Source organism: Giraffa tippelskirchi, chromosome 7 (genome assembly GCF_054371585.1).
Source record: "Giraffa tippelskirchi isolate mGirTip1 chromosome 7, T2T-mGirTip1v1.2.pri, whole genome shotgun sequence".
Classification (NCBI taxonomy): Eukaryota; Metazoa; Chordata; class Mammalia; order Artiodactyla; family Giraffidae; genus Giraffa; species Giraffa tippelskirchi.
Genome location: NC_137281.1, coordinates 14,299,976 through 14,324,048, shown reverse-complemented (window position 1 = coordinate 14,324,048; position 24,073 = coordinate 14,299,976). Strand labels below are relative to the sequence as shown.

Below are 24,073 nucleotides of genomic sequence, written 5' to 3'. Positions count from 1 at the left end.
TGAATTAGTGTTTTGTCTGGGTATATGCCCAGGAGTGGGATTGCTGGATTATATAGTGATTTTATTTTTAGTTTTTTTAAGGAACCTCCATACGGTCCACACCAATTTACATTCCCATCAACAGTGTAAGAAGATTCCCTTTTCTGTGCAGATTAGGTACCATTTTACTGTAAGGAAGAGTTTTTCCTTTCTCCTCCATTTACTTGTTTGTTTATGCATTTGTTCATTCATTTATATCAGTATAGACCTATGGCTTCTTATTTTATTCTAGGGGCTGCAATTGCTGCTCTCCATCAGCATTTAAATAAGCCCAGGGTCACCCAAATTAAGTATAAAGTGCCCCATGCCTCCCAGTTGTCCTCCGAGAGCCTCCCTGCCTCTCTGTCTCCCCACTTCTCAGCCACGCCTCCCAAAAGCTGTCTACACTTGCTCACTCCTTTCTCACCTCCCACTCCTTCCCTCATTTGGGGTTTGCTGGCTTCTGTCCCTGTCACTCTCCTGAAACTGCAGCAACTAAGATCATCAGGGATCTCTCCACCCTACATCTCTCCTCTGACTTGTCATCTTGACAGCATTTGCCACAGTTGGCCATTTCCTCCCCCACCCCTAGCAATGCCTGCTTCCCTGGGCATCTGTGCCACCCACCCCTGGGACCCCTACCTTCCCTGGCAGTCCCTCACAGATTCTTTTTTTTTTAGGATTTTTAAATGTATACCATTTTAAAAGTCTTTATTGAATTTGTTACAATATTGTTTCTTTTTTTCTATGTTTTGGGTTTTTGGTCCCAAGACATGTGGGATCTTCGCTCCTTGAACAGGGATCAAACCTGCTCCCCCTTCAATGGAAGATGAAGTCATAACTACATTGCTATCCCTAAACTTTAGGAAGAAGAGCTAATATGTATCATGTTCTCACTCTGTGCCAGGTCCTATGTGTAAATGAATGGTAATTTACAGCAACCATGAGGTACTAAGGACTATTTTTTATTCCCATTTTACAGAAGTGGAAACTGAGGCACGAGGAGGTAGAAGTGCTCTGTTTAAGGTCACACAACTAATTAGATTAGAATTTAGGCAGTCTGACTCCAAAGTACACCGCCTCCAGGGTCATCCATTTACTAGCTCAATAGATAGTCAATGAGCACCTCCTGAATGCCAGGCCTGCTCTGGGGAGTCCCAGCCCTACTCTCTCAACCAGCAGGTTTTCAGCGAGAGTCTGAGTGGGGAGGGCTGCAAGAGAACCAGAAAGCATTATGCAGGAGCTAAAGTCATGTCATTCCATGCAGTGGAAGCATGGAGTCTAACCACTGCACTGCCAGGGAAGTTCCCTGCATCATTTATTATTTTAAAATGACTCTACTCAGCAAAGGAAACTATCCACAAAATAAAAAAGCAACTTACAGAATGGGAGGAATATTTGCCAACCACACATGTGATAAGGGGTTGATATCCAGTGCACACAAAATGTTCATGATAACTCCACTGAAATAAAATCAATAAATCTATTTAAAAATGAGCAAAGGACCTGAATAGACATTTTTTAAAGGAGGCATACAAATGGCCAACAGGTACATGAAAATGTGCTCAATATCACTTATCATCGGGAAAATGCAAATCAAAAAAACCACAATGAGATATCACCTCACACCTGTTAGGATGGCTATTATAAAAAAAAGAGAGAGAGAGCGCTAACAAGTGTGGCATGGATGTAGAGCAAAGGGAACCTTTGACCATTGGTGGTGGGAATGTAAACGGCTGTACTATGGAAAACAGAATAGAGGATTCCTCAAGAAATTAAAACTAGAACTACCATATGACCCTGCAATCCCACTTCTGGATATCTGTCCAAAGGAAATGAAACTATTATCTCAAAGAGATGTTTACACTCTCATGTTCATCACAGTATTATTCACAATAGCCAAGGTGTGGAAACAGGCTAAGTATCTGTCAATGGGTGAATGGATAAAGAAGGTGGTGTGTGAGGGGACATATGTATACCTATGGTTGATTCATGTTGGTGTTTGGCAGAAACCAACACAATTCTGCAAAGCAGTTATCCTTCAATTAAAAAATTAATAAATTTAAAATAAAACAAAGTAGAAGTACTACAAAAAAAAGAAGGTGGTGTGTGTACACACGCAATGAAATATTATTCAGCCGTCTGTTATTTTTTGTAATTTTATTTATTTTGGCTGTTCTGGGTCTCCGTTGTTGCACAGTCTTTTTGCCGGTCGTGGGGGCTACTCTCTAGTTGTGGTACGTGTGCTTCTCATTGCAATGGCTTCTCTTGTTGTGGAGCATGGGCTCTAGGGCATGTGGGCTCAGTACTTGTGGCCACAGGGTTAGTTGCTCTGTGGTCTGTGGAATCCTCTGGGACCAGGGACTGAACCTATGTCCCTTGCATTGGCAGGCGGAGTCTTATCCACTGGACCATCAAGGAAGTCCTGCAATATATTCTAAAGATACAGGGAGTGTCCTGATTATTTTTTATAGGTGTCCAGTATTCCACTTTGCATGTATATTATGGTTTATTTGATAATTTCCTATTTTTCTTCAAAAATAATTTATTATTCTTATTGGTATTTTTACTTACCTATTTATTTTTTTTGGCCATGCTTCGAGGCATTGGGATCTTAGTCCCCTAACCAGGGATCCAACCCATGCCCCCTGCATTGGAAGCACAGAGTCTTAACCACTGGACTACCAGGGAAGTCCCTGATTATTCCCAGTTGATGGACACTTGCTTTGTGCCCAGTCTTTTGCCATTACAACACATGCTCTCATTAGGGCTGCCATGCATAGTTGTACAAGCTGTGCACTGTACAAAGCTGCCAATTTATAGCACAGATATTGTAAATTTGTACCACAGGTTTCTAGCAGATGGAAGTAAGTGTGTTGAGGAAGGCTCCTTATGGGCCACTAGCAATGCTGACTAGAACAATTTGTACGTACATCATTTTGTATGTACAGTTATATCTGAAGATAGACTTCCAAAAGTGGGATTGCTGGGTTAAACGGTAAATGCATTTGTCATTTGGACACATTTTGCCCTCTGTTTTTCCTTCTCATAAGCAACATGTGAGGCTGCCTGTTTCCCCACAGCCTCACCACCAGACCACATTTGCCAAATATTTGGATTTTTGCCAATCTGATAGGTGAAAAAGGGTAGTGCCATGCAGTTTTAAGTCACATTTATCCTGTTATGAGTGCAGTGAAGCATCTTTACACATTACTTCGGGCTTCCCAGGTGGCACTAGTGGTAAAGAACCTGCCTGCCAATGCAGGAGATGTAAGAGATGCAGGTTCAATCCCTGGCTCAGGAAGATCCCCTGGAGGAAGGCATGGCAACCTACTCCAGTATTCTTGTCTGGAGACTCCCACGGACAGAGGATCCTAGTGGGCTATGGCCCATAGGGTCACAGAGTCAGACACGACTGAAGTGACTTATCACGCACACGTCACTTCTTTCGTATTACTTGTTCAGTGAACTGACTATGTCCTTGGCTTACTCTTCTACTGGGATGTTGGCAGTTTTCTTCTTGATTTCTAGGAGCTCTTTATCTATTGGGCTGCTTATAACTCTGCTAGTGATATGAGGTGTACTTCTTTTTCTTAGTTCATCATTTGTCTTTTGCCTTTGCTTATGATGGCTTGATTGTTTATTTGTTTTTGGGAGGGGAGGAGTTTGGGCATGCATAAAACTTATTTTTTAAATTAAATTTAGTGTTTTGGCTGCACTGGGTCTTCATTGCTGTGCTTTCTTTAGTTGCAGTGAGCGGGGGCTGCTCTCTAGTTTCCATCCAAGGGCTTCTCATTGCAGTGGCTTCTCTTGTTGCAGAGCACAGGCTCTAGGCCCATGGGCTTCAGTAGCTGCAACACATTAGTTGTGGCTCATGGGTCCTAGAGCATGCAGGATTCAGTAACTGCAGCACTCAGGCTCAGTAGTTGTGGCACACAGGCTTAGGTGCCCCATGGCAAGTGGATCTTCCTGGACCAGGGTTTGAACTCATGTTTCCTGCATTGGCAGGCAGATTCTCAACCACTAGACCACCAGGGAAGTCTGACTTGATTTTTATGTAGAAAATCATTTAAAATATTTTTATTAATTTTAAACAAAATAGGTAATACAGGGGTACATTCCTTTTGTAAAGAAATTCAGAACCTATAGCTATGGTTGAGGTTACCTTTGATCCTTATCTCCAGCCCATTTCTCATCACACCTCTTCAAAGGCTACCACAGTTATCCTCTTGGTGTTCAAACTCCAGACATTTATTTCTGCATTTTCTTTCATATGTAAATCTGCACTGAAAAACATACAGAATTATTTTAGGGTTTCCCAAGCTCTTCATGGTTGACAGAGTTCTTGACAGTTTGCAAAACACATCTCCAGTGATAAGTACTTGGCAGATTCCAAAACATCTACTACAGTTTGGAAAGCCCTTCCTGGTGGGTGAAAACATATCTCAGGCTACTAATTTATTCTTGGCACTATTTTGTAGTTTTCTTTGTTTTTTTTATTAGCAAATGTTTTTGTACATCTCTCTGAATTAAAGATTTCGTTTTAAAAACATCTTTATTGAGATATAATTCATATACTATCAAATTCACCCATATTAAAGGTATAATTTAATGGGAGGGGGTTTTTTGGTATATTCGCAGAATAGGGCAGCCATTGCTACAATCTAATATTAGAACATTTTAATCACCCCCAAAAAAGAAACACAATGCCCTTTAGCAGTCACTTCCCATTTTCCCCACTCAGGCCCCTGCCAACTGCTAATCTGCTTTCTCTATATATAGATTTGCCTATTCTGGACACTTCATATCAATGGAACTGTCCAATATATGGTCTTAAAAGGGTTTCCTTTTATTTAACAAGCCACAGTGTCATTATCACCCCTAACTGATAACAAAGCAATGAAGACAAATGGAAAAGATCCATAGCTCATTAAATCATCAAATGTCTGGTCTGTGTTCTAATTTCCAGATCTTCAAAATATCACATATAACTTTTTGTAATTTCTTTGAAGCAGCATCCAAACAAGGTCACCTAGTGCTATTGATTGCTAATTCTTCTCTTAAAAAAAAAAGCAGCTTTATTTCTTTCTTTATTTTTTGGCCATGTGGGGTCTTCGTTGCTGTGTGGGCTTTTCTCTAGTAGCAGCGAGTATGGACTGCTCTCTAGCTGTGGTGTGTGGGCTTCTCTTGTTGCAGAGCACAGGCTCTAGAGCACAGGTTCAGTAGCTGTGGTGCATGGGCTTCATTGCTCCGTGGCATGTGCGATCCTCCTGGACCAGGGATTGAACCTGTGTCTCCTACATTGACAGGTGGATTCTTTTCCACTGAGCCACCACCACCAGGGAAGTCTGGTTGCTATTTCGTTAAACCTCCTTTTATCTACTGCTGTCCCTCCTTCACTTTTTCCTTTCCTGGCAGTTTATCTGCTAGAGACCCAGGTTGCTGATCCAGTGGAGCAGCACTGCCTGATAGAAATACAGGGATTTCCCTAGTTGTCCAGTGGCTAAGACTCTGTGCTTCCAATGCAGGGGGCCCAGGTTCAATCTCTGGTCAGGGAACTAGATCCTGCATGCTGCAACTAAGACCCAGCACAGCCACATAAGTAAATAAACGTTTTTTAGAAAGAGATACAATGGGAGCAACACATACAGTTAAGGAATTTCTAGTACCTGCACTTTTTAAAAAAGTGAAAAGAAACACATGAAATTATTTTAAACAATATATTTTATTTAACCTACTCCACCAAAATAATATTTTGACATATAATCAATATAAAAATTATTAGATATTTTAAATTCTTTTGTTTACAGTGTCATCAAAATCCATAAGTGTTTTACACTGTTGCCACATCTTACTTTGCACCAGCCATGATTCTATGGCTCAGTAGCCACATGTAGCTCGTGGCTATCCGTAGATAGTTCTCTATTAATTGTAAAGTTTCCTGCCTCTGGATCTGGCTGATGCAACCTTATGGTGTCATTTAATCTGTTCCTCTGTCCCCTGCATTGCCTACAAACTGGGACTTAGGTCACGAAGCTTGATCAGACTCAGGTTTGGAGTTTTTATTTTTATTTTTTTTTTTTGCCAGCACCTTCCTTTGTGGTGCTTCATACATCCATTAAGAAGCACAGCCTGTCCCCTCATCACTCCTTTTGTGATGTCAGCAACCATCAGTGCTTGATGCCCAGACACATTAGTTCATTAGAAATTGCAAAATGGCGATATTCTCATTTCTAAATGTTTGACTGTTACCCAGCTTCATATGGTTTCCCAAACCCAAAGCATCACATGATTTCCCAAACTTTACAAATCTTTATATTTTACAACATGCTTTTCAATTATTTTTATGATTTAAAAGATAAGGTCAGCCTTTTTTTTAAAAAGGACTTCTTGATTTTCCAAAATTGTAAGTTAAAAAGTCTTCTCGGTTTTCAAAATGCTTAATTCGTTTGACAAATATGCGCTGAGCACCTACTGTGTGTAGAAGTGAACAAAACAGAGACCACCCCCCCCACCCTCAGAGCTGATAGCCCAGTGGGGAACCACAGATGAAAATAAGTAAACAAGATAATTTCAGGTTATAACCTGTGGTCTGAAGTAAATGAGCAAGGTGGTGTGCAACAAAGCATGATGTAGTCAGCCCTGTAAATTGGGTGGTCAGGTAGGGCCTTCCTAGAAGAGGACATTGATGCTGAGAGCTGAAAGCTACCCTGTGAAGGTAGGAGAGCTTGTGGCCTCCCCAGCAAAGGGAACAGCAAGTGTAAAGGCTGAAAAATGGGAACAAGAGGAATGCAGAGGAGGCCAGCGTGGCTGTTGAGAGGGAGAGAGGAAAAAATAAAGTCTGAGAGGTGATGGGGGAGGATGTGCTGAGCCTGGTTGGCTGTGGGGAGGACTCTGACTTTTAACCTGAATGAAATGGAGTCAAGGGAGGATTCTGAGCAGGGGAGGGATGTGATCTGACTCGGATGTTTATAGGGTCCCTCCAGCTGTGTGTGTGTCGGTGTGTGTGGGGGGTGCGGGGAGACTCTGGGGACAGAAGAGGAAGACCGAAACCAGGGAGGAGCTGCTGTGACCCTCCAGTGGGGGATAGAACCATGGAGGGGGCAGAAGTGTGTATGTCCTAGATCTTTTGAAAGTAGAGCTGACAGATTTGCTGATGGATTAGGTGTGGGTAGTGAGATAAAAGGGAGGAATCAAGGATGACTCAAAGATTTTAACTTAAGCACCTGGGTGGGTGGTGATGCTATTCCTGAGATGGGTAAGACTGTGGGAGGAGAGGTTTTGAAATCAAGAGTTCAGTTCTGGCCTTTTCCACACAGAGATGTCAGATAAGGCTTCATCAGTCAAGTGTATGGATTCTGGGGAGCAGTCAGGGCTGGGATGTAGACTTTGCAATTATTGGCATGAGATGGCTTTCCGAGGCTTGAGCCTCAAGGCTATCTCCATGGAGAGTGTATCTCTCAAGAAAAAGCTGAAGATTTCAAATCTGGGGCCCCTTTAACCTTTAGAGATCTGAAAGGGAAGGAGACTCCAGCAGAGGAAACTCTCAACAGTCGGAGAGGGAGGTATTTCGAAAGAAGGGGACAGGCAAACGGACAATGACAAAGAGAGAGCAGCAAATCACAAGAGAATGCATAGTCCAGGACTGAATAGAGGGGATGGAGTCCCAGGCCCCATGCGAAGCGGGGTGGGGGAGTCAGATTTTAAGAGGGGCAGTGTCACACTGTATCATAAGAGGAGTCAGGTTGATGGAGCGACAGTAGAAGGTGAAGAGTTCCTGTGTGATTATGTCTCCACGCTCTGTGGTTTCTAGAGCCCTTCATAATTTGCAAAGCATGTTACTCATTTAGAAAGCATTTTTGCAAAGTTCTTGGCTACAAAGCACTTTTTAGAGCCAGAAAATTTCGCTTCTGTTCATACCCAGAGCAACGTTTCTCAAACTGCATGTGGCAACCCATCTGTTGGTCATGAAATTAATTTAGTTAAGTCATGACCAGCATTTTTTAAAATAAAATAAAATAGAACATTGCAGAGTGTGAGAGAATTGTGTCCTGAAATCTTTTTTTTTTTTTTGAGTCACATTGTAAAATGCATTCTTACTGTGGGTGCTGTCAAAATATTTAAAAGATTGCCCCAGAGAACCTTTTGCAAAAAGTGAAGCAGAGAGCAGTATGAGAATATTCAATGAAAGTGTCTGTAAAGTAAAACACTGGAAATAATCTAAATGTCTGTCATCAAATCTTCTTCTATAATGGTTGTTGATTTTCTTTCCTGGAGTCTCCTTCTCTTCCAGATAGAATGCTGTATTTATTGAACAGGAATACTACACAGCAGTGAAAATGCATTCATCTGACCTATACATCAACATGGATAGATCTTGAAAACATACAGTTGAGTGAAAAAATTACATGATTATAATAGCAATTCTTTATATCAAAATAATGTACAGGATACCAAATATTTTTGTGAGAAAATGACAGAATATAGATAGTAGAAGTACTGACACATACTTCTTTTTTTATTGAAGTAGAGTTGACTTACAATATTATGTTAGTTTCAGGTGTAAAATATAGCTATTCAATGTTTTTATAGATTATACTCCATTTAAAGTTATTATAAAATATTGGCTATATTCTCTTTGCTGTACAATATGTACTTGTAGCTTATTTATTTTATATGTATTTTGTACCTCTTAATCCCCTTCTCCTATCTTGTCTCTCCCCCCACCCTCTCCTCACTGGTTTGTTGTAGTTTGTTCTCTATATGTGTGAGTCTGTTTCTGTTTGTTATCTTCTCCTATGTCAATTTGTTTTATTTTTTAGATTCCACATAGAAGTGAAAACATCAATATTTGTCTTTGTCTGATCTATTTCGTTAAGCATAATACCCTCTAGGTCCATCCATGTGACACACAGTTCTTTTTTAAAAATTAATTAAGTATTTAATTTTCTTTTTGGTTGCACTGGGTCTTCATTGCTTTTCCCAAGGCTTTCTCTAGTTGGCGTGAGTGGGGGCTACTCTTCACTGTGGTTCACAGGCTTCTCAATGCAGTGACTTCTTTTATTGCAGAGACAGGCTTAAGGCTTGCGGGCTTCAGTAGCTGTGGTACACGCGCTTAGTTGCTCCAAGACATGTGGAATCTTCCTGGACCAGGGATTGAACTGACGTCCCCTGCACTGGCAGGCAGATTCTTAACCACTGCACCACCAGGAACACCCTGACACGTAGTTCTTGGGAAGGATACACCAACTCCAGTAGAGTGGTTACCTTGGGGGACGGTGGGGAAATGGAGTAAGAGAAGGGTACACAGAGGGCTCCAATCATTGCTGGCATGCTTCAGTTATTAAAAATATAGTAGTTGAAAATATGTTCATCATGAGCATTTGTTAATTCTGGGGTGATGAGTATATGACTCTTTATTCCTGGCTAACATCTGGAGGCCTCCGTTGTGTCAGGTGCCAATTATGTAGTTGCTGAAAATGGTAGGATGGGGGACCAAAGGGTCTTGGGGAAGGGGTAGAGGTGGTAGCATGTACTGCTATCAGTCAGGGCCCTGGCCTTGAAGGGGCTGGCCTGGAGGAAAGAGTAAGGATCCAACTGGGTGATAGAGGAAGCTGTGTGGGCAGGATGGCAGGACTGACCTTTGAGGGAGAGATACCACCAGCACAGGGAATGCCACAACTCCATTCTCCTCCTGCTCCCTGACCCCAACTGGGTGGGTCCCAACTGCAGCCAGAGGGTCAAGAGAGCCTCTGGTACAGACCACAGGTGCCACTGTAAGGGGTGAGGGTGGGAGGATGGGTGGAGAGCAGGATGGCCGGCAGGGAGCTTGGGACAGCATCCCTTTACCAGCTGCTACCCAAGTGCTGGGGGGCTTCCCAGGTGGCTCAGTGGTAAAGAACCCTCCTGCCAATGCAGGAGACATGAGATGCAGGTTCAGTCCCTGGGTCGAGAAGATCCCCTGGAGGGGGGGCATGACAACCCACTCCAGTATTCCTGCCTGGAGAATCCATGGGCAGAGGAGCCTGGTGGGCGACTGTCCATAGGGTCACAAAGAGTTGGACACGACTGAGCGACTAAGCGTGCACACGAGTGCTGAGTTTCGTCAATTCACATGTTACCACCAATGAAAAATGGACTCACCCTGACGGCAGATGTGTGGCTCAGCTTTGTGGAAATGCAGCATTCAGTAATTTTTAAAATATTATTTATTTATCGCTTGTGTCGGGTCTTCATTGTGGTGCATGGACTTAGTTCCCCCATGGTATGTGGGATCTTAGTTCTTCCACCAGGGATGGAACCACTGTCCCCTTGCATTGGAAGGCGGATTCTTAACCAATGGACCACCAGGGGAGTCCTAGCATTCAGTATTTTAATAACTGGTACAGTCTCACCCATGTCAACCGCTGGGTGTCAGCCTGGACTTTTCTGTCTTTATGAAAAGTCCATACTGGTTTCAGGAAGAGCATCGGGGCTCCCCAGGCCCCCCTTCTGACCTACCCCCTCCTTCTCCCCCCCACCGCCCCACCCCCGCCAGGCCATGGACAGTCAGAAGCAGTTCACCGGTCCGGAAATCCAGTTCCTGCTTTCGTGCTCCGAAGCAGATGAGAACGAGATGATCGACTGCGACGAGTTCGCAAACCGCTTCCAGGAGCCAGCCCGCGACATCGGCTTCAACGTGGCGGTGCTGCTGACCAACCTGTCAGAGCACGTGCCGCACGACCCGCGCCTGCGCAACTTCCTCGAGCTCGCAGAGAGCATCCTCGACTACTTCCGGCCCTACCTGGGCCGCATCGAGATCATGGGGGCCTCCCGTCGCATCGAACGTATCTACTTCGAGATCTCAGAGACCAACCGCACCCAGTGGGAGATGCCCCAGGTCAGCGGACCCATGCACGTGCATGCTCGCCTCCCGGGGCTTCCGGGGCATGCCCCTCACATGCTTGGACCCCACATGGGGCAGTACACACTTCGCTCATCTCCTTTGCAGATCCCATTGGGCCCTGCTCCATTCATGTAAGCCCATGCTCACCCTTTTGCACACGTTGTATGGGCACTGCTGTGCCCTTGCAGACCTCTGGCTCTCCCATGCCCACCTTGTGAAGACTCACCCTGTGCATGGACATACCCTGATATGGGGCTTCCCTGTTGGCTCAGCAGTAAGAATCTGCCTGCAATGCAGGAGACGAGGGTTTGATGCCTGGGTTGGGAAGATCCCCTAGAGGAGGGCATGGCAATCCACTCCAGTATTCTTGCCTGAAGAATCTGCATGGACAGAGGAGCCTGTGGGGGGCTACAGTCCATGGGGTCACAAAGAGTTGGACATGACTGAAGCGACTGAACACACAGCATACATACCCTGAAGCAACACCAGCAGCACTGGCATGCCCTCAGTGTGGCTGCTCACACCACGCCTGCCTCTTGCACACTCACCCTGGGAGCTCTTAGTAGTCCGGATGCAACTGTACCCACACTGTGTACTTGAACCCACATGGTTACACCCACCTTGCTCACCTTACCAGCAGCTCCTGGTATGCTCTCTCTTGACAATGGCCTGCCCGTGCCCACTCTTTGGCACACTCACTCTGAGGGCTCCGGAATGCCCTAATGCTGGCCCATCCCTCACCAGTCACCACGTGCATGCATGCTAAGTCACTTAAGTCATGTCAGACTCTTTGCAACCCTATGCACTGTAGCCCACCAGGCTTCTCTGCCCATGGGATTCTCCAGGCAAGAACACTGGAGTGAGCTGCCATTTCCTTCCCCACACCAGTCACCACATGTGCCCTCAAATGCCCTCTGAGTTCCTAACACACAATTCCCATCTCACTTGTTCTGGGCCCACCTGTGGGTGCATCTGTCTTGTGCACTCACTCTGAGGATGCCAGTATGCCTTCCTGAAGCCCTGGCATGCCATATGGTTGCCTGTCCCTCACTCATGCCCTGGCACACCCATGCTCACTCATGAGCACTTGGACCGCCCTCTCCAACATGTTCACAAGAGCCCCCCTCGCCCATGTCCTTGGTGGCCAAGCCTACCCCTTGACCTGATGTGCCCCTAATATGCCCAGCCCACAGTGTTTGCCCTTTACATACTCACTTGCTCCAAGAGTACACTCACATGGCCCTGGCATGCCCCCAGTCCACCTCACACACTTAGCCAGCACGTGGTTCCCATCCCCCATTCTCTCACATGCCCACATGCCCCTCATGCAGGTTCAGCCCCTGTTGTCCAAGTGGCCCTCCTGCTCACAGTCACAATGCACACCAAGACTGTATGCCCTTTGCACTCATACTTCCTTTTTTTTTTTTTTTTTGTATTTTGGCCATGCTATGCAGCACGCAGGATGGTTCCCCAATCAGGGATGGAACCTAGGCCTCTGCAGTGAAAGCACAGAATCCTAACCCCAAGGCCATCAGGGAACTCCCCCCACTTCCCTTTGGTTTCTCAGATGCCCCCGAGGCACCCACACACTCCTCCTACTTGCTCTTGCACACCCTTCCCACATCACACAGTCCATGAGGCTTGTACCCCCATCATCTCCTCAGCCCTGGGCCCCTCGACTCTCCTCCTTGGTGAGACCTGGCTCGTGCACCCACCCTGAACCTTGCCCCCACGTTCCAGGCTCTCTTAGACTTATTCCTGGGTCCCCCTGTGTAAGCATTCTGCTGCATACACACAGTCTGTATGAACTGTAGGCCCCTCCCACATTTACAGGACTTCCCAGGTGGCTCAGCGGTAAAGAATCCACTGCCAATGCAGGAGACATGGGTTCAATCCCTGGGTCAGGGAGATCCCCTGGAGAAGGAAATGGCAACCCACACCAGTATTCCTGCCTGGGAAATCTCATGGGCAGAGGAGCCTGGTGGGCTACAGTCCGTGGGGTCGCAAAAGAGTCAGACACGACTTAGTGACTAAACAGCAGCAACAGCTCACATTTACAGCCTCCATCCCCGGTTTTGCCCAGGTCTCCGCACGCCTGCCCCATACGCCCATGTCTGCGGGCACACTGAACCCGGCACAGTCACCTTCTCCCCCACATCCTCCCATGTCATCTTGGCCCCCTCACACCCGATTCCTCCTTGGGCCCCTTGGGCCCTCTCACAAGGCTTTTGCACATTGGCTCGCATCACATACTCCACCAGAATCCCCAAGAATTTGCTAACTCCTCTGTATTCCTTGAGGCATCACTGTACGTTCATCCTGCTCTCCGATCTGGAAGACACTGCATCAGTCTCGCACCCAGGATGGCCGCACATCCCTTCATCTGCAGGAAACCATGGCTCATCACTGGTCCTTCACACTCTGGTACCTGCTGTGGGAGCTCCAGCCCCCACCTCTGCCCCTCAAATGCACTCCACGGGCACACTCTTTGTTAGCGTTATTCCTCCAAACACTCACTTCCTCCTGCTCACTCCTTCCCACTTCCACCTTCTAGTGGTCCCAGGAGTCCATGTCTGCCTGCGCGGCCCTCCAGTGCTCAAACAGCAGTACCGAGATAGCAGGCACTGTAGGGCATTTCGTAGGCGCCAGGCCCTGTTCTAAGCACTCAGCATCTTCTAACTCATAACGGGAAACTGAGGCCCAGAGAGTTCCGTTTAACAGTGGTAGAATTGGGATTGGAACCCAGACAGGTTGGCTGCAGAACCTTTGCCCTCAACTACCATGCCCCCTTTCTCAAAGAAGCCAAAAACATCAATTCTGGAGCCAGCTTGTTGGGAATTCAAATTCCACGCCTGTCACCTTTCGGCTGCGTCACCCCGAGCACATGACTTTCTGGGCCTCCACTTCCTCATCTGTAAAATGGGGATAACAGCCCATACTTTTGGGATGGTTTGTAAGGATTAAATGTGATTACGATACGCAAAATGCCAGGATACTGGTCCTGGCCCTGTTGAAATTCGTACAAGTGCACTACAGTGAGCGCAATACAGGTGCGCTCCTCGAAAGTAAAAACCATGATTATGCTTAGAACAGCGGCGAGCGCCCGGCCACCTTCGCTGTGGTCTCAAGTGCCCGCCGACCGCGCCCGTATCACGTCCCCTCCGCCCCACGCTGCAGGTAAAGGAATCGAAGCGTCAATTCATCTTCGACGTGGTGAACGAGGGCGGCGAGTCGGAGAAGATGGAGCTCTTCGTGAGCTTCTGCGAGGACACCATCTTCGAGATGCAGATCGCCGCGCAGATTTCGGAGCCCGAGGGAGAGCCAGAGGAGGACGAGGACGAGGGCGCGGGCCCGGCGGAGGCGGGCGCCGAGGGCGCGGAGGAGGGCGCCGCGGGGCCCGAGGGTGCGGTGGCCACGGCGGCAGCGGGCGCCACGGCGCGGCTGGTGGCGGCCGCGAACCGGGCCATGCGGGGCCTCAGCTACCGTAGCCTGCGGCGGCGCGTGCGGCGGCTGCGGCGGCTCACGGCGCGCGAGGCGGCGACCGCAGTGGCCGCACTCCTCTGGGCGGCGCTGGCGCGCGCGGGCGCGGCGGGCGCGGGGGCCGCGGCGGGCGCGCTGCGCCTGCTCTGGGGCTCGCTTTTCGGCGGCGGCCTGGTGGAGGGCGCCAAGAAGGTGACGGTGACCGAGCTCCTGGCGGGCATGCCCGACCCCACGAGCGACGAGGTGCACGGCGAGCAGCCGGCCGGATCCGGGGGCGACGCGGACGGCGAGGGCGCGGGCGAGGGCGCGGGTGATGCCGCCGAGGGTGCGGGCGACGAGGAGGTGGCGGACCAGGAGGACCCAGGAGTCGCCGACGGGACGGTGGCCGTGGCCGATGGGGGGCCCTTCAGACCCGAAGGGGCCGGCCTCGGGGACATGGGTGACACGACGCCGGCGGAGCCGCCCACGCCCGAGGGCTCGCCCATCATCAAGAGGAAGCTGGGGGTGAGAGTGCGGGCGGGGGCTTCAGGGCTTTGGAATGACGGAGGTAGGAAGGAGGGTGAGAAAGGGGAAGAGAGACTCTAATAGAGGGTGGGTGACAGTGCAAAGAGGGAAGGAAAACAAAAAACAACGGAGAGAGGGCCTGAGAGATGCACAGAGAGACATACACAAAGAAGGACACAGAGATGAAGACCTGGAGAAAGGCTCTCGGTCATACGCGCAGTGTTTCTGAGAGCCACGGAGCAAAAGATATCTGGAAACAAATAGAGCCAGCAATCCAGAGACCAAACTAGAGGGGAGGGGGGATCAAGACCTGAAAAGACCCAAGATGGGGATCAGAGACACTGGGAAAGACCCTCAGAAATACAGGCGATTGTGGGAATTAAGTAGCCCACTTGACGGAAGCCCCTAAAGCATTCTCAGGTCCTCAGTGCAGAGTGCCGGTAGGGGTGCGGTTGTCAAGGTGATGAGAGGCCATGCGGGGAGAAGCGCTCCACTGGGAGTCAGCCTGACTCTTCACTGTGCTTTGGTCACAGCTGCTCCATCTTTCTGAGCCTCAGTTTCCCTTCTGTAAAATGAGAGTTATAATCCCTTTTCTGGTGGGAGTGGAAGGAGAGTAAAACTCAGATTGCCTAGGAGAAAAGTGCAGAAGGGACATGGAGAGGAATAGTCAGGTCTGAGGGGCACTGAGGGTTCAGGCTCCGCCCTGATACTTGCCCTGCTGCCAGGTGGACGGAGAGGAAGAAGAGCTGCCTCCAGAGCCAGAGCCAGAGCCGGAACCTGAGCCTGAGAAAGCTGAGTGAGTGGCCTCAGGTGCAACGGGCCCAGCCCCTATCACTGCCTCCCTCATGGACTGAGAGCCTCCCGAGGTCAGGGTCTGAGGCTGTCCTGGTTACCCTGTCACCTCAGCATCACTCAGCCCAGGCCCAGACCCAGAGGGGGGCCTCTGTGAAAGACGGTAGAGGAAGAAATGCTCCTCTCTTCCCCACAACCCTTTCTACCAGCCGTTCCCTCCGCCTGCAGCACCCTCCCCCGTGCTTGGTCTCAGCCTTCCTATCCTTCCCATGTTGGCTCATCCATCTCCTTCTCCGGAAGCCTATCTTGACTCCCCTGCTAAGATGAAGGGGTGTCTCCTCCTCTGAGTTCCCACGAGCCTCTGAGCTTCCCCCATCCCAGCCCTGACTGCTCTGGGCTGTGACTGTCTAGTGATGGATGGGTCTGAACCCCATTGGACCAGCACCCCTTGAAGACAAGGCCAGAGGCTGGTCTCACCACTATGTCCGCAGCACCTTCTAGACCTGGGCCAGGCATGGGAGGGGCCCCACACTTGGCTTTGAATGAATGAATGCATGCATTTCCCAGGCACCTTCTCACTCTTTCTGTGTCCTGCCCTGCAGTGCTGAGAATGGGGAGAAGGAAGAAGTCCCCGAGCCTCAGCCAGAACCCCCCAAGAAGGCAGCTCCTCCTCCACCCCCTCCAAAGAAGGAGGGAGCTGGCGGTGCAGGCATGGAATTCTGGGGAGAATTGGAAGTACAGCGGGTGAAGTTCTTGGTGAGGACCCAGCAAGGGCATCCGAAGCCCCCCTCTCCCAGGGATACCCACCCAGCATTCACACGACCTCTGCCCCCATCCTGTTCTTGAGCCCACCTGTGCCTGGCTCACCTCTGAGGGGAAGCCAGGCTGGGCAGAGGGCAGAGATGTCCCCAGACAGAGCAGGACCTGGGCTCAGGGCAGCATCTTCAGGTGTTCCTCCCTTGGCTCCTCGGCCTCTCCCTACTCATAATCCTTATTCCCACCTCCATGCCTTTGTGCACCTGGGACCACCTGCTTCGACTTCCCTCCCTCATCCTCTAACCAGAGCTAAATCCAACTGAAGCCATGGCCTATTTCTTGGCTCTCAGCCTTCAGGTGGGAGCTGCTACACAAGCCCCAGCTCCTCCTGTATGGGGGTGTGTGAAGAGGACTTACCTCCTCATCCAGGCCCAGAAGAAGGGAGGGCATTTGGGAGGGCAGGGCCCAGGGCTCCACCTGTCCTGTCTCCTCTCCAGGCCAGCCTGACATGAGGGGCTGAGGAAAACATGCTGGACAAAAGAGGGGTTCCATGAGGATTTGGGGGAAGAACGGGGAATGGAGAGAGCAATGGAGAGGAGAGAAGGAAAGGAGAAGCAGGAATAGATGTCCTCTGCCCGGGATAAAGCAGACCGGGCCACCTTGCCCAGGAAGCAGCATGGCAGAGGGGTTGGGAGGGTGGACTCTGGAGCTGGACTGCTTGGCTTCAAAGCCCAGGTCTGCCACTTCTTAGCGACATGACCTTGAACAAGACAGCTCACTCCCTGAGCCTCCGTTTCCTCATGCAGGAAGTGGGCACATCAGTGCAGAACTAAACAGGTTCATGTAGATAAAGCACTTGGCCCAGGTCTTGGTATACAGTAAACACTCAATAAATGGGAAGTTTTGGGACCAGTTATTCAGGACCCCGGTGCTTGGGTTGTGGGTGAATGTTGGGATAAATTCTCCAAGGGAGAGGATGGACTGTGAGCTCTGTCTTTCTCTTTCTCTCTGCATCTTAGAATTACCTCTCAAGGAATTTTTACACGCTGCGATTCCTTGCCCTCTTCTTGGCATTTGCCATCAACTTCATCCTGCTGTTTTATAAGGTGCTGGTCAAGAGGGGCTTGGGAGGATCAAGTGCTGATCTGAGCTGGGGGATGGGAGGTTCAGTCCCAACAGGTCCCCAGGGCCCTTGAAATTCACCAGGGACAAGGGATTGGGCTCAGGGTCCTGGGGAAGGGTCATGCTGGACATTTGGATCTTGAGACCCTGTAGGGGTGAGTATAGGTATCTGGGTCCATCTGGAACAGATGGCCGAGGACCCAGGGGAGTTAGAGCAGCGAACAAGTTGTGGGTTCCACGTTCAGCTCTGCCACTGGCCAGCCCTGAGCCCCTGGGTGCAGGCCTTTCCCTCTCTGCAGCACCCACCGATTCAGTTACTTCTCTTTGCTTTCACATAAGCTAAAGAGAAATCTGTGGGGAGGAGGCAATGGGAAGTTCATGGAATAGAAGGAGAGGCCTAAGAAGCAGCCCTCCCACAGGACAAAGGGACCTTAAGGATCTTGTCCGGGACCTTGATAACACGACCAAGAGGCAGTCTAGCACAGTGTTGAGAGCATGGCTTCTGTAGCATCAGAGTCTAGCTCTACCACTCACTGGTGGCATGAAGTCAGGCAAAGTGTTTAAACCCCCTCTCTTTTTCTTTTGGCCATGTCACTCCTCATATGGGATCTTAGTTTCCCAATCATGGATTGAACCCACAGCCTCTGCACTGGGAACATGGAATCCTGACCACTGGACCACCAGGGAATCCCATCCCCCCCTCCTTTTTTAAACACATGTCAAATCTCTTAATTCTCACAGCTCAGGGACTAAGATCCTGCACGCTGTACAGTGCAGCCAAAACCAAAAAAAGAAAAAACCCACATGTAATGCTCTCAGAACAGTACCTGGTATATAAAGCTGCTGTATAAATAAATGATAGCGACTACTAATTTTAGTATTAGTATTAATGTTAGCGTTAAGGGAATTCCCTGTCAGTCCCTGGTTAGGCTTCCTCTTTAGCTGCCAAGAGCCTGGGTTCAATCCCTGGTTGGAGAACTAAGATCTCACAAGCTGATATATATATATGCATGTGTGCTAAGTCGCTTCAGTCGTGTCCAACTCTTTGTGACCCCATGGACTGTAGCCTGTCAGGCTCCTCTGTCCATGGGATTCTCCAGGCAAGAATACTGGAGTGGGTTGCCATTTCCTCCTCCAGGGAATCTTCCTGACCCAGGGATTGAACCTGTGTTTCTCATGTCTCCTGCATCAACAGGCGGGTTCTTTACCACTAGTGCCACCTGGGAAGACCTTGATGTATGTGTGTGTGAATGGCACCCCACTCCAGTACTCTTGCCTGGAAAATCCCATGGACGGAGGAGCCTGGTAGGCTACAGCCCATGGGGTCGCTAAGAGTCGGACACGACTGAGTGACTTCACTTTCACTTTTCCCTTTCATGCATTGGAGAAGGAAATGGCAACCCACTCCAGTATTCTTGCCTGGAGAATCCCGGGGACAGCGGAGCCTCTTGGGCTGCCGTCTACGGGGTCGCACAGAGTTGGACACGACTGAAGCGACTTAGCAGCAGCAGCAGGGCTCTACTATCAAGACAAATCAACTCTGTTTTCAGTTCTCCTGTCACTCAGTTCAACAGTCAAGATTCCCAGAACAGAGTCTGATTTGCTAGCTAGGGTCCTGGACCTGCCCCTTGATCTTGATTGACAGTCCTGCTGAGACTGCCTCTGACAGGGGCCCAGACCAACTTCAGGCATGGAGGCTGTTCATTTCTTCCTGGGTTCAGGGTGTGGTGGACCAGGTACCAGGACACCGGATCCCCACCCAGACTGACCTGTGCCCCCCTCCTTTAGGTCTCTGACTCTCCACCGGGGGAGGATGACATGGAGGGATCAGCAGCTGGGGGCCTGTCAGGAGCAGGGTCTGGTGGCGGCTCCGGCTGGGGCTCGGGGGCTGGAGAGGAAGCAGAGGGAGACGAGGATGAGAACATGGTGTACTACTTCCTGGAGGAGAGCACGGGCTACATGGAGCCTGCCTTGCGGTGCTTGAGCCTTCTGCATACGCTGGTGGCCTTTCTCTGTATCATCGGCTACAACTGCCTCAAGGTGGGTCATGACCACAGTCTTGGGACTGGGACGTGTGTGTGTGTGTGTGTTTGGTGGAGAGGAGAGAATATGTGCTGGGGCCCTGGCTGAGAGGACCTGGGACAGGGGCTGGGGTATGATGCACAGGGTTGGGACAAAGGGGACTTAGAGCTGGGGTAAGGCCAGGGGCTGAGTACAGGATTGGGGTCTTTAGCAAGTGTGCTATTCAAACTGGGAACTGATGCAGCTCACAATGAGGAAACGGGTCCTGCGATGATGTTAATTTCTGGGTCAAGAAGCACAGTTTGTCATTTGGGACAATTTATTTTCTATGCGTTGATCAGTTGGCAAATCTTTGAAGGTCTGTGGGCTGCGGACATAGCCTGGATGCCAACAGGGGATCGTGGATTCTGACATTAACTGTGCCTAAAGCTTTGTGATGCCCCATAAATGTGTTACAAAAACTTCCATATGAGTTCCATGAGAGCTGACCATCCAGCTAATCTTGATACTTTACAGCTGGATGAACAGAGTTCTTTGAGCTTCGAACGTTTGCATGTGCGGTTCCCTCTGCCTGGAAGGCTCCGCCCTGCTTGGATCTCTCACCTGCCTGTTTTATTCCTCCTCCTTCCCTTGGGAGGCCACTGGCTGCAGCAGGCACCAGTTCTGGGCCCTCCTGGATTTTCTCCGCATCCCAGCCCTGACCTTCGGATCGCGTTTCCCCACCACTACTCCCTGATCACTCTGGGAGCGCAGCTCTAATGTGGGGTCTCATGAAGGCTCCAGCAAGATGTCTCGGCTCCTGCCGAGGCTGTGGTCTCCTGACGCTCCCCCCCACCCCGTTTACCTCCCTGCACCCTCTAGGTGCCCCTGGTGATCTTTAAGCGGGAGAAAGAACTGGCCCGGAAGCTGGAGTTTGATGGCCTCTATATCACAGAGCAGCCTGAGGACGATGACGTGAAAGGACAGTGGGACCGGCTGGTGCTCAACACTCCGTAAGGGCTCAGCACCCCCCGCAGTGGGTGGGGGAAGCAGAACTGGGGTGCCACTCCATCCCCAGCCCAGGTCTGGAAAGCCTGGGGTTCCAGGCGCTGCCGATCCTGACTCATTCTCCCCAAGCCTCCACCTTCCTCTTTGTAATACATACTGGTTGCCTGTGCATTAAAGTACCTGTGGGGGTGCTGGTGACACATGGAGATTCCCGGGCCCCAGCCCAGGAGATTCTGGTTCAGTGAGTCTCCAGAGGCGCCCAGGAACCTGCATTTTAAACTCCGTCCTCACGCAGGATTCTCACCAGGTGCCATGAATGGGAAATTGATGAAATCATCTGGGTTTTGAACTGAGCCCAGAGAGGAAATGAGGGTTTTGAGGGCGATGTGGTGGGACACCGGACCCCCCAAAGGGCATTCCCAGCCCATCCCATTCTCCCCAGGTGAAGTCCCATCTTCCGTGCTCATACAGCCGGGCTGCATCCTGAGAGGGAGGCATGTCTAGAATAAGAACACCAGGTCAGGACTTCCCTGGCAGTCCAGTGGTTAAGACTCCGTGCTTCCAATGCAGGCAGCACGGGTTCGATCCCTGGTCAGGGAATTAAGATGCCGCATGCTGCGGGAGCCAAAAATGAAAAACAAAACCAAACCTGGTAAATAAAGGGCCAGAAGCATCAAATAAAATTAAATAAAGCAGCATGAGAAAGCCCTCTGTTCCCTGGACACCAGAGCAGGGCCAAGCTGCTGTCCCCAACTCCCCCCCACCCCCATCACTCACTCTTGCCTCCCCATCTCCCATTTGAGTGCAGTTCAGGTCTTTGTACATCCCCGTTCACCTGGGCTTCACCAATGACAGCAGCGGGGGGTGGGGGTGGGGGCAGGATATTAAAGTTGACCTTGGACAAGCGTCACTTGGCCTGGGGTCTTTAGAGCCTGATCCTGAGTGAGAGGTTGACCCCACTGTCTAGGATGCCCTGTGAGAAAAGCATTGGAATTCCACCCCCACCCCACTCCCGTCCCATTCTGGCTGGTGGCTCCTGTTCCTTCCTCCCCTAACATCTTGCGGCTTCTTTCTCTCGGCAGGTCTTTCCCCAGCAACTACTGGGACAAGTTTGTCAAGCGGAAGGTGAGATGCTGTGAAAGGGGAGGTCGAAGGTCCTCCCCAGCTGGGTCCCTTGATGCCACCAGCCCATCAGAGCCCAGTCAAGCACTTGCTTTGTGTGCAGCCTTTGGCAAGGGGCTTTGCCTCTCTGAGAAGCACCTCAGTTTGCCCGTCTGGAAATGGGCATGATCTCACCCTCCCCCACCCCCCTGTAATGAGATGATGCATGTGACAACCTCAGTAGTGCCTGGCACAGAGTAAATACTTCATGAATATTAGCTTTGAGGGAGGAGCTAAGACATCTTGTTTTCAGCACATAGACTCTGGTGCTGGATTGTCTGCTTTTCTCTTTTTTGTTAATATTTCATTAATTAATTAATTTGGCTGTGTTGGGTCGTAGTTGCGGCACCTGGGATCTTCGCTGCTGTACTTGGGCTTCTCTAGTTGTGGTGCCCAGGCTAAGCTGCTCTGCGGCCTGTGGAATCTTAGTTCCTCGACCCGGGATAGAGCCCATGTCCCCTGCATTGGAAGGCAGATTCTTAACCGCTGGATCACAAGGGAAGTCCCTTGTCTGCTTTTCCATTCCTAGATGTGTCACCCTTTCTGTGCTTCAATTTCCATCATATTGAGTGAGGTACTAAGAGGGCTGACTCCACTGGGTTGTTATAAAGATTGTATGACCTACTACGTGAACAGTATCTGGCACATAAGAAAACATTAGACAAGTGTTGGCTGTTAGAATCATTCATTCACTCAACAAAAGTTTATTGAGTACCTACTGCGTGCCAGGAACCGTACTAGGGTTCCTAGCAGCAAACACATCTTAACCCTCAAGTTGGAAAGACAGATAAGGAATACTTTTATCATGTTAAGGTGGTGATAAGTGCTGTGGGAGAGAAAAAGACAGGTGAGGAGTGTGTGGGTACTGGCCCAGAGAGGTTGCTCTTTTGTACAGGGTGATCAGGAGGTGAGGGAGTGAGGCAGGTAGAAATCTAGGGGAAGTGTGTTCTGGGAGGAGGGGAATGGCAGGTGTAAAGGTCCTGGGGCAGGAATGTGCCTGGTGTATTTCAGGAGCTATGGGAAGCAAGTGTGGCTGGAGCAGAGTGAGTGAGGGAATGAGCAGAAGGAGACATATTCATTGGTGATGGGGTACGGGGGGCAGTTATATAGGATTATATAGGGTTATATAGAGTTATATAGGTTATATAGTTATATAGGATTCTTTGTCTAACTGTAATACATTATCACAATTAATTTGGCTAATGAGCTAACTGGGGGGCCTTTATCACTTTTGGACCCTCCCCCTGAGGATCTGGAGAAAGCTCTGGCCCTTCTCCCCAGAAAAATGCACCCCCAATTTCTCACACAAAGTTCAGAATGTCCCCAGAGCACCACCACTCCAGTCATGTCTGCATGGCCCCATGCTCCCCTGTGCAGGTCCTGGACAAGCATGGGGACATCTATGGGCGGGAGAGGATCGCCGAGCTGCTGGGCATGGATCTGGCCACGCTGGAGATCACAGCCCATAACGAGCGCAAGCCTGAACCACCTCCGGGGCTGCTTACCTGGTGAGCCGGGGGGGACCGCCCTGCCCCCAGGCCTGGAGCAGGTTGGGGAGGTGGCTGCGGTCTGACCCGCCAGCATCTGGCCATCCTTGTTTTCTCTGCCCTACAGGCTTATGTCCATCGATGTGAAGTACCAGATCTGGAAGTTTGGGGTCATCTTCACAGACAATGTGAGGAGGGCCCCGTAGGTGGGGGAAAGGCCTAGAGGTGAAGGGCGCTAGGAGGGTTGGGGGCTCCACCCCCAGGTATCCCTGACCAGGAACCCACTCCTGAGCTCTGCGCACATCTGATCCTAGGGCACCCTCAGACCTGCCTAAGGCTCCTCACCCTCCAGTACACTCTTCCTGCTGTTTTCCTTAATTCATTTTATTTTATATTTAATCATTTATTTGGCTGCACTGAGTCTTTGCTGCTGCACACAGGCTTTCTCTAGTTCTGGCGAGTGGGGGTACTGCTCTCTAGTTGAAGGGTAGTTTGCAGCACTTGGGCTCAGTAATTGTGGTGGATGAGCTTAGCTGCCCCCATGGCATGTGGAATCTTCCTAGACCAGGGATCAAACCCATGTCCCCTGCATTGGAAGGCAGATTCTTAACCACTAGACCACCACGGAAGGCCCGGAACACTCTTGAATTCTCAGATTACATCCTTCTGCAGAGGGTTCCCCAAATCCCCGAAGAATAGCTTCCCACAGAGAGTGCTCCATTGTTCTAGAGTGTTCCTGATCTTTCAAATAATCCCTAGCCAGAGATGGCACCCTGACCATCAGAGCACGCCTGATGCTCTTGAATGTTCCTGGGCCTCCAGAGTGCTCCTTGACCCTCATGCATGCCCGCTGACCCCA

At 49.9% G+C, this 24,073-nt stretch overlaps 1 protein-coding gene across 2 annotated transcripts in view; it reads left to right on the top strand.

The window, feature by feature from the left end:
* The window catches only part of RYR1 (ryanodine receptor 1), a 127,422-nt gene that overhangs the window by 99,381 nt on the left and 3,968 nt on the right, over positions 1–24,073 (top strand). For both annotated transcript variants that reach the window (XM_081516526.1, XM_081516527.1), the window contains 10 exons: positions 10,556–10,897; positions 14,081–14,887; positions 15,613–15,683; positions 16,282–16,435; positions 17,455–17,541; positions 19,346–19,597; positions 20,441–20,571; positions 21,649–21,691; positions 23,105–23,235; positions 23,342–23,402. In XM_081516526.1, the coding sequence (XP_081372652.1) occupies positions 10,556–10,897; positions 14,081–14,887; positions 15,613–15,683; positions 16,282–16,435; positions 17,455–17,541; positions 19,346–19,597; positions 20,441–20,571; positions 21,649–21,691; positions 23,105–23,235; positions 23,342–23,402 (2,079 nt within the window). The remainder of the gene's footprint in view (positions 1–10,555; positions 10,898–14,080; positions 14,888–15,612; positions 15,684–16,281; positions 16,436–17,454; positions 17,542–19,345; positions 19,598–20,440; positions 20,572–21,648; positions 21,692–23,104; positions 23,236–23,341; positions 23,403–24,073) is intronic.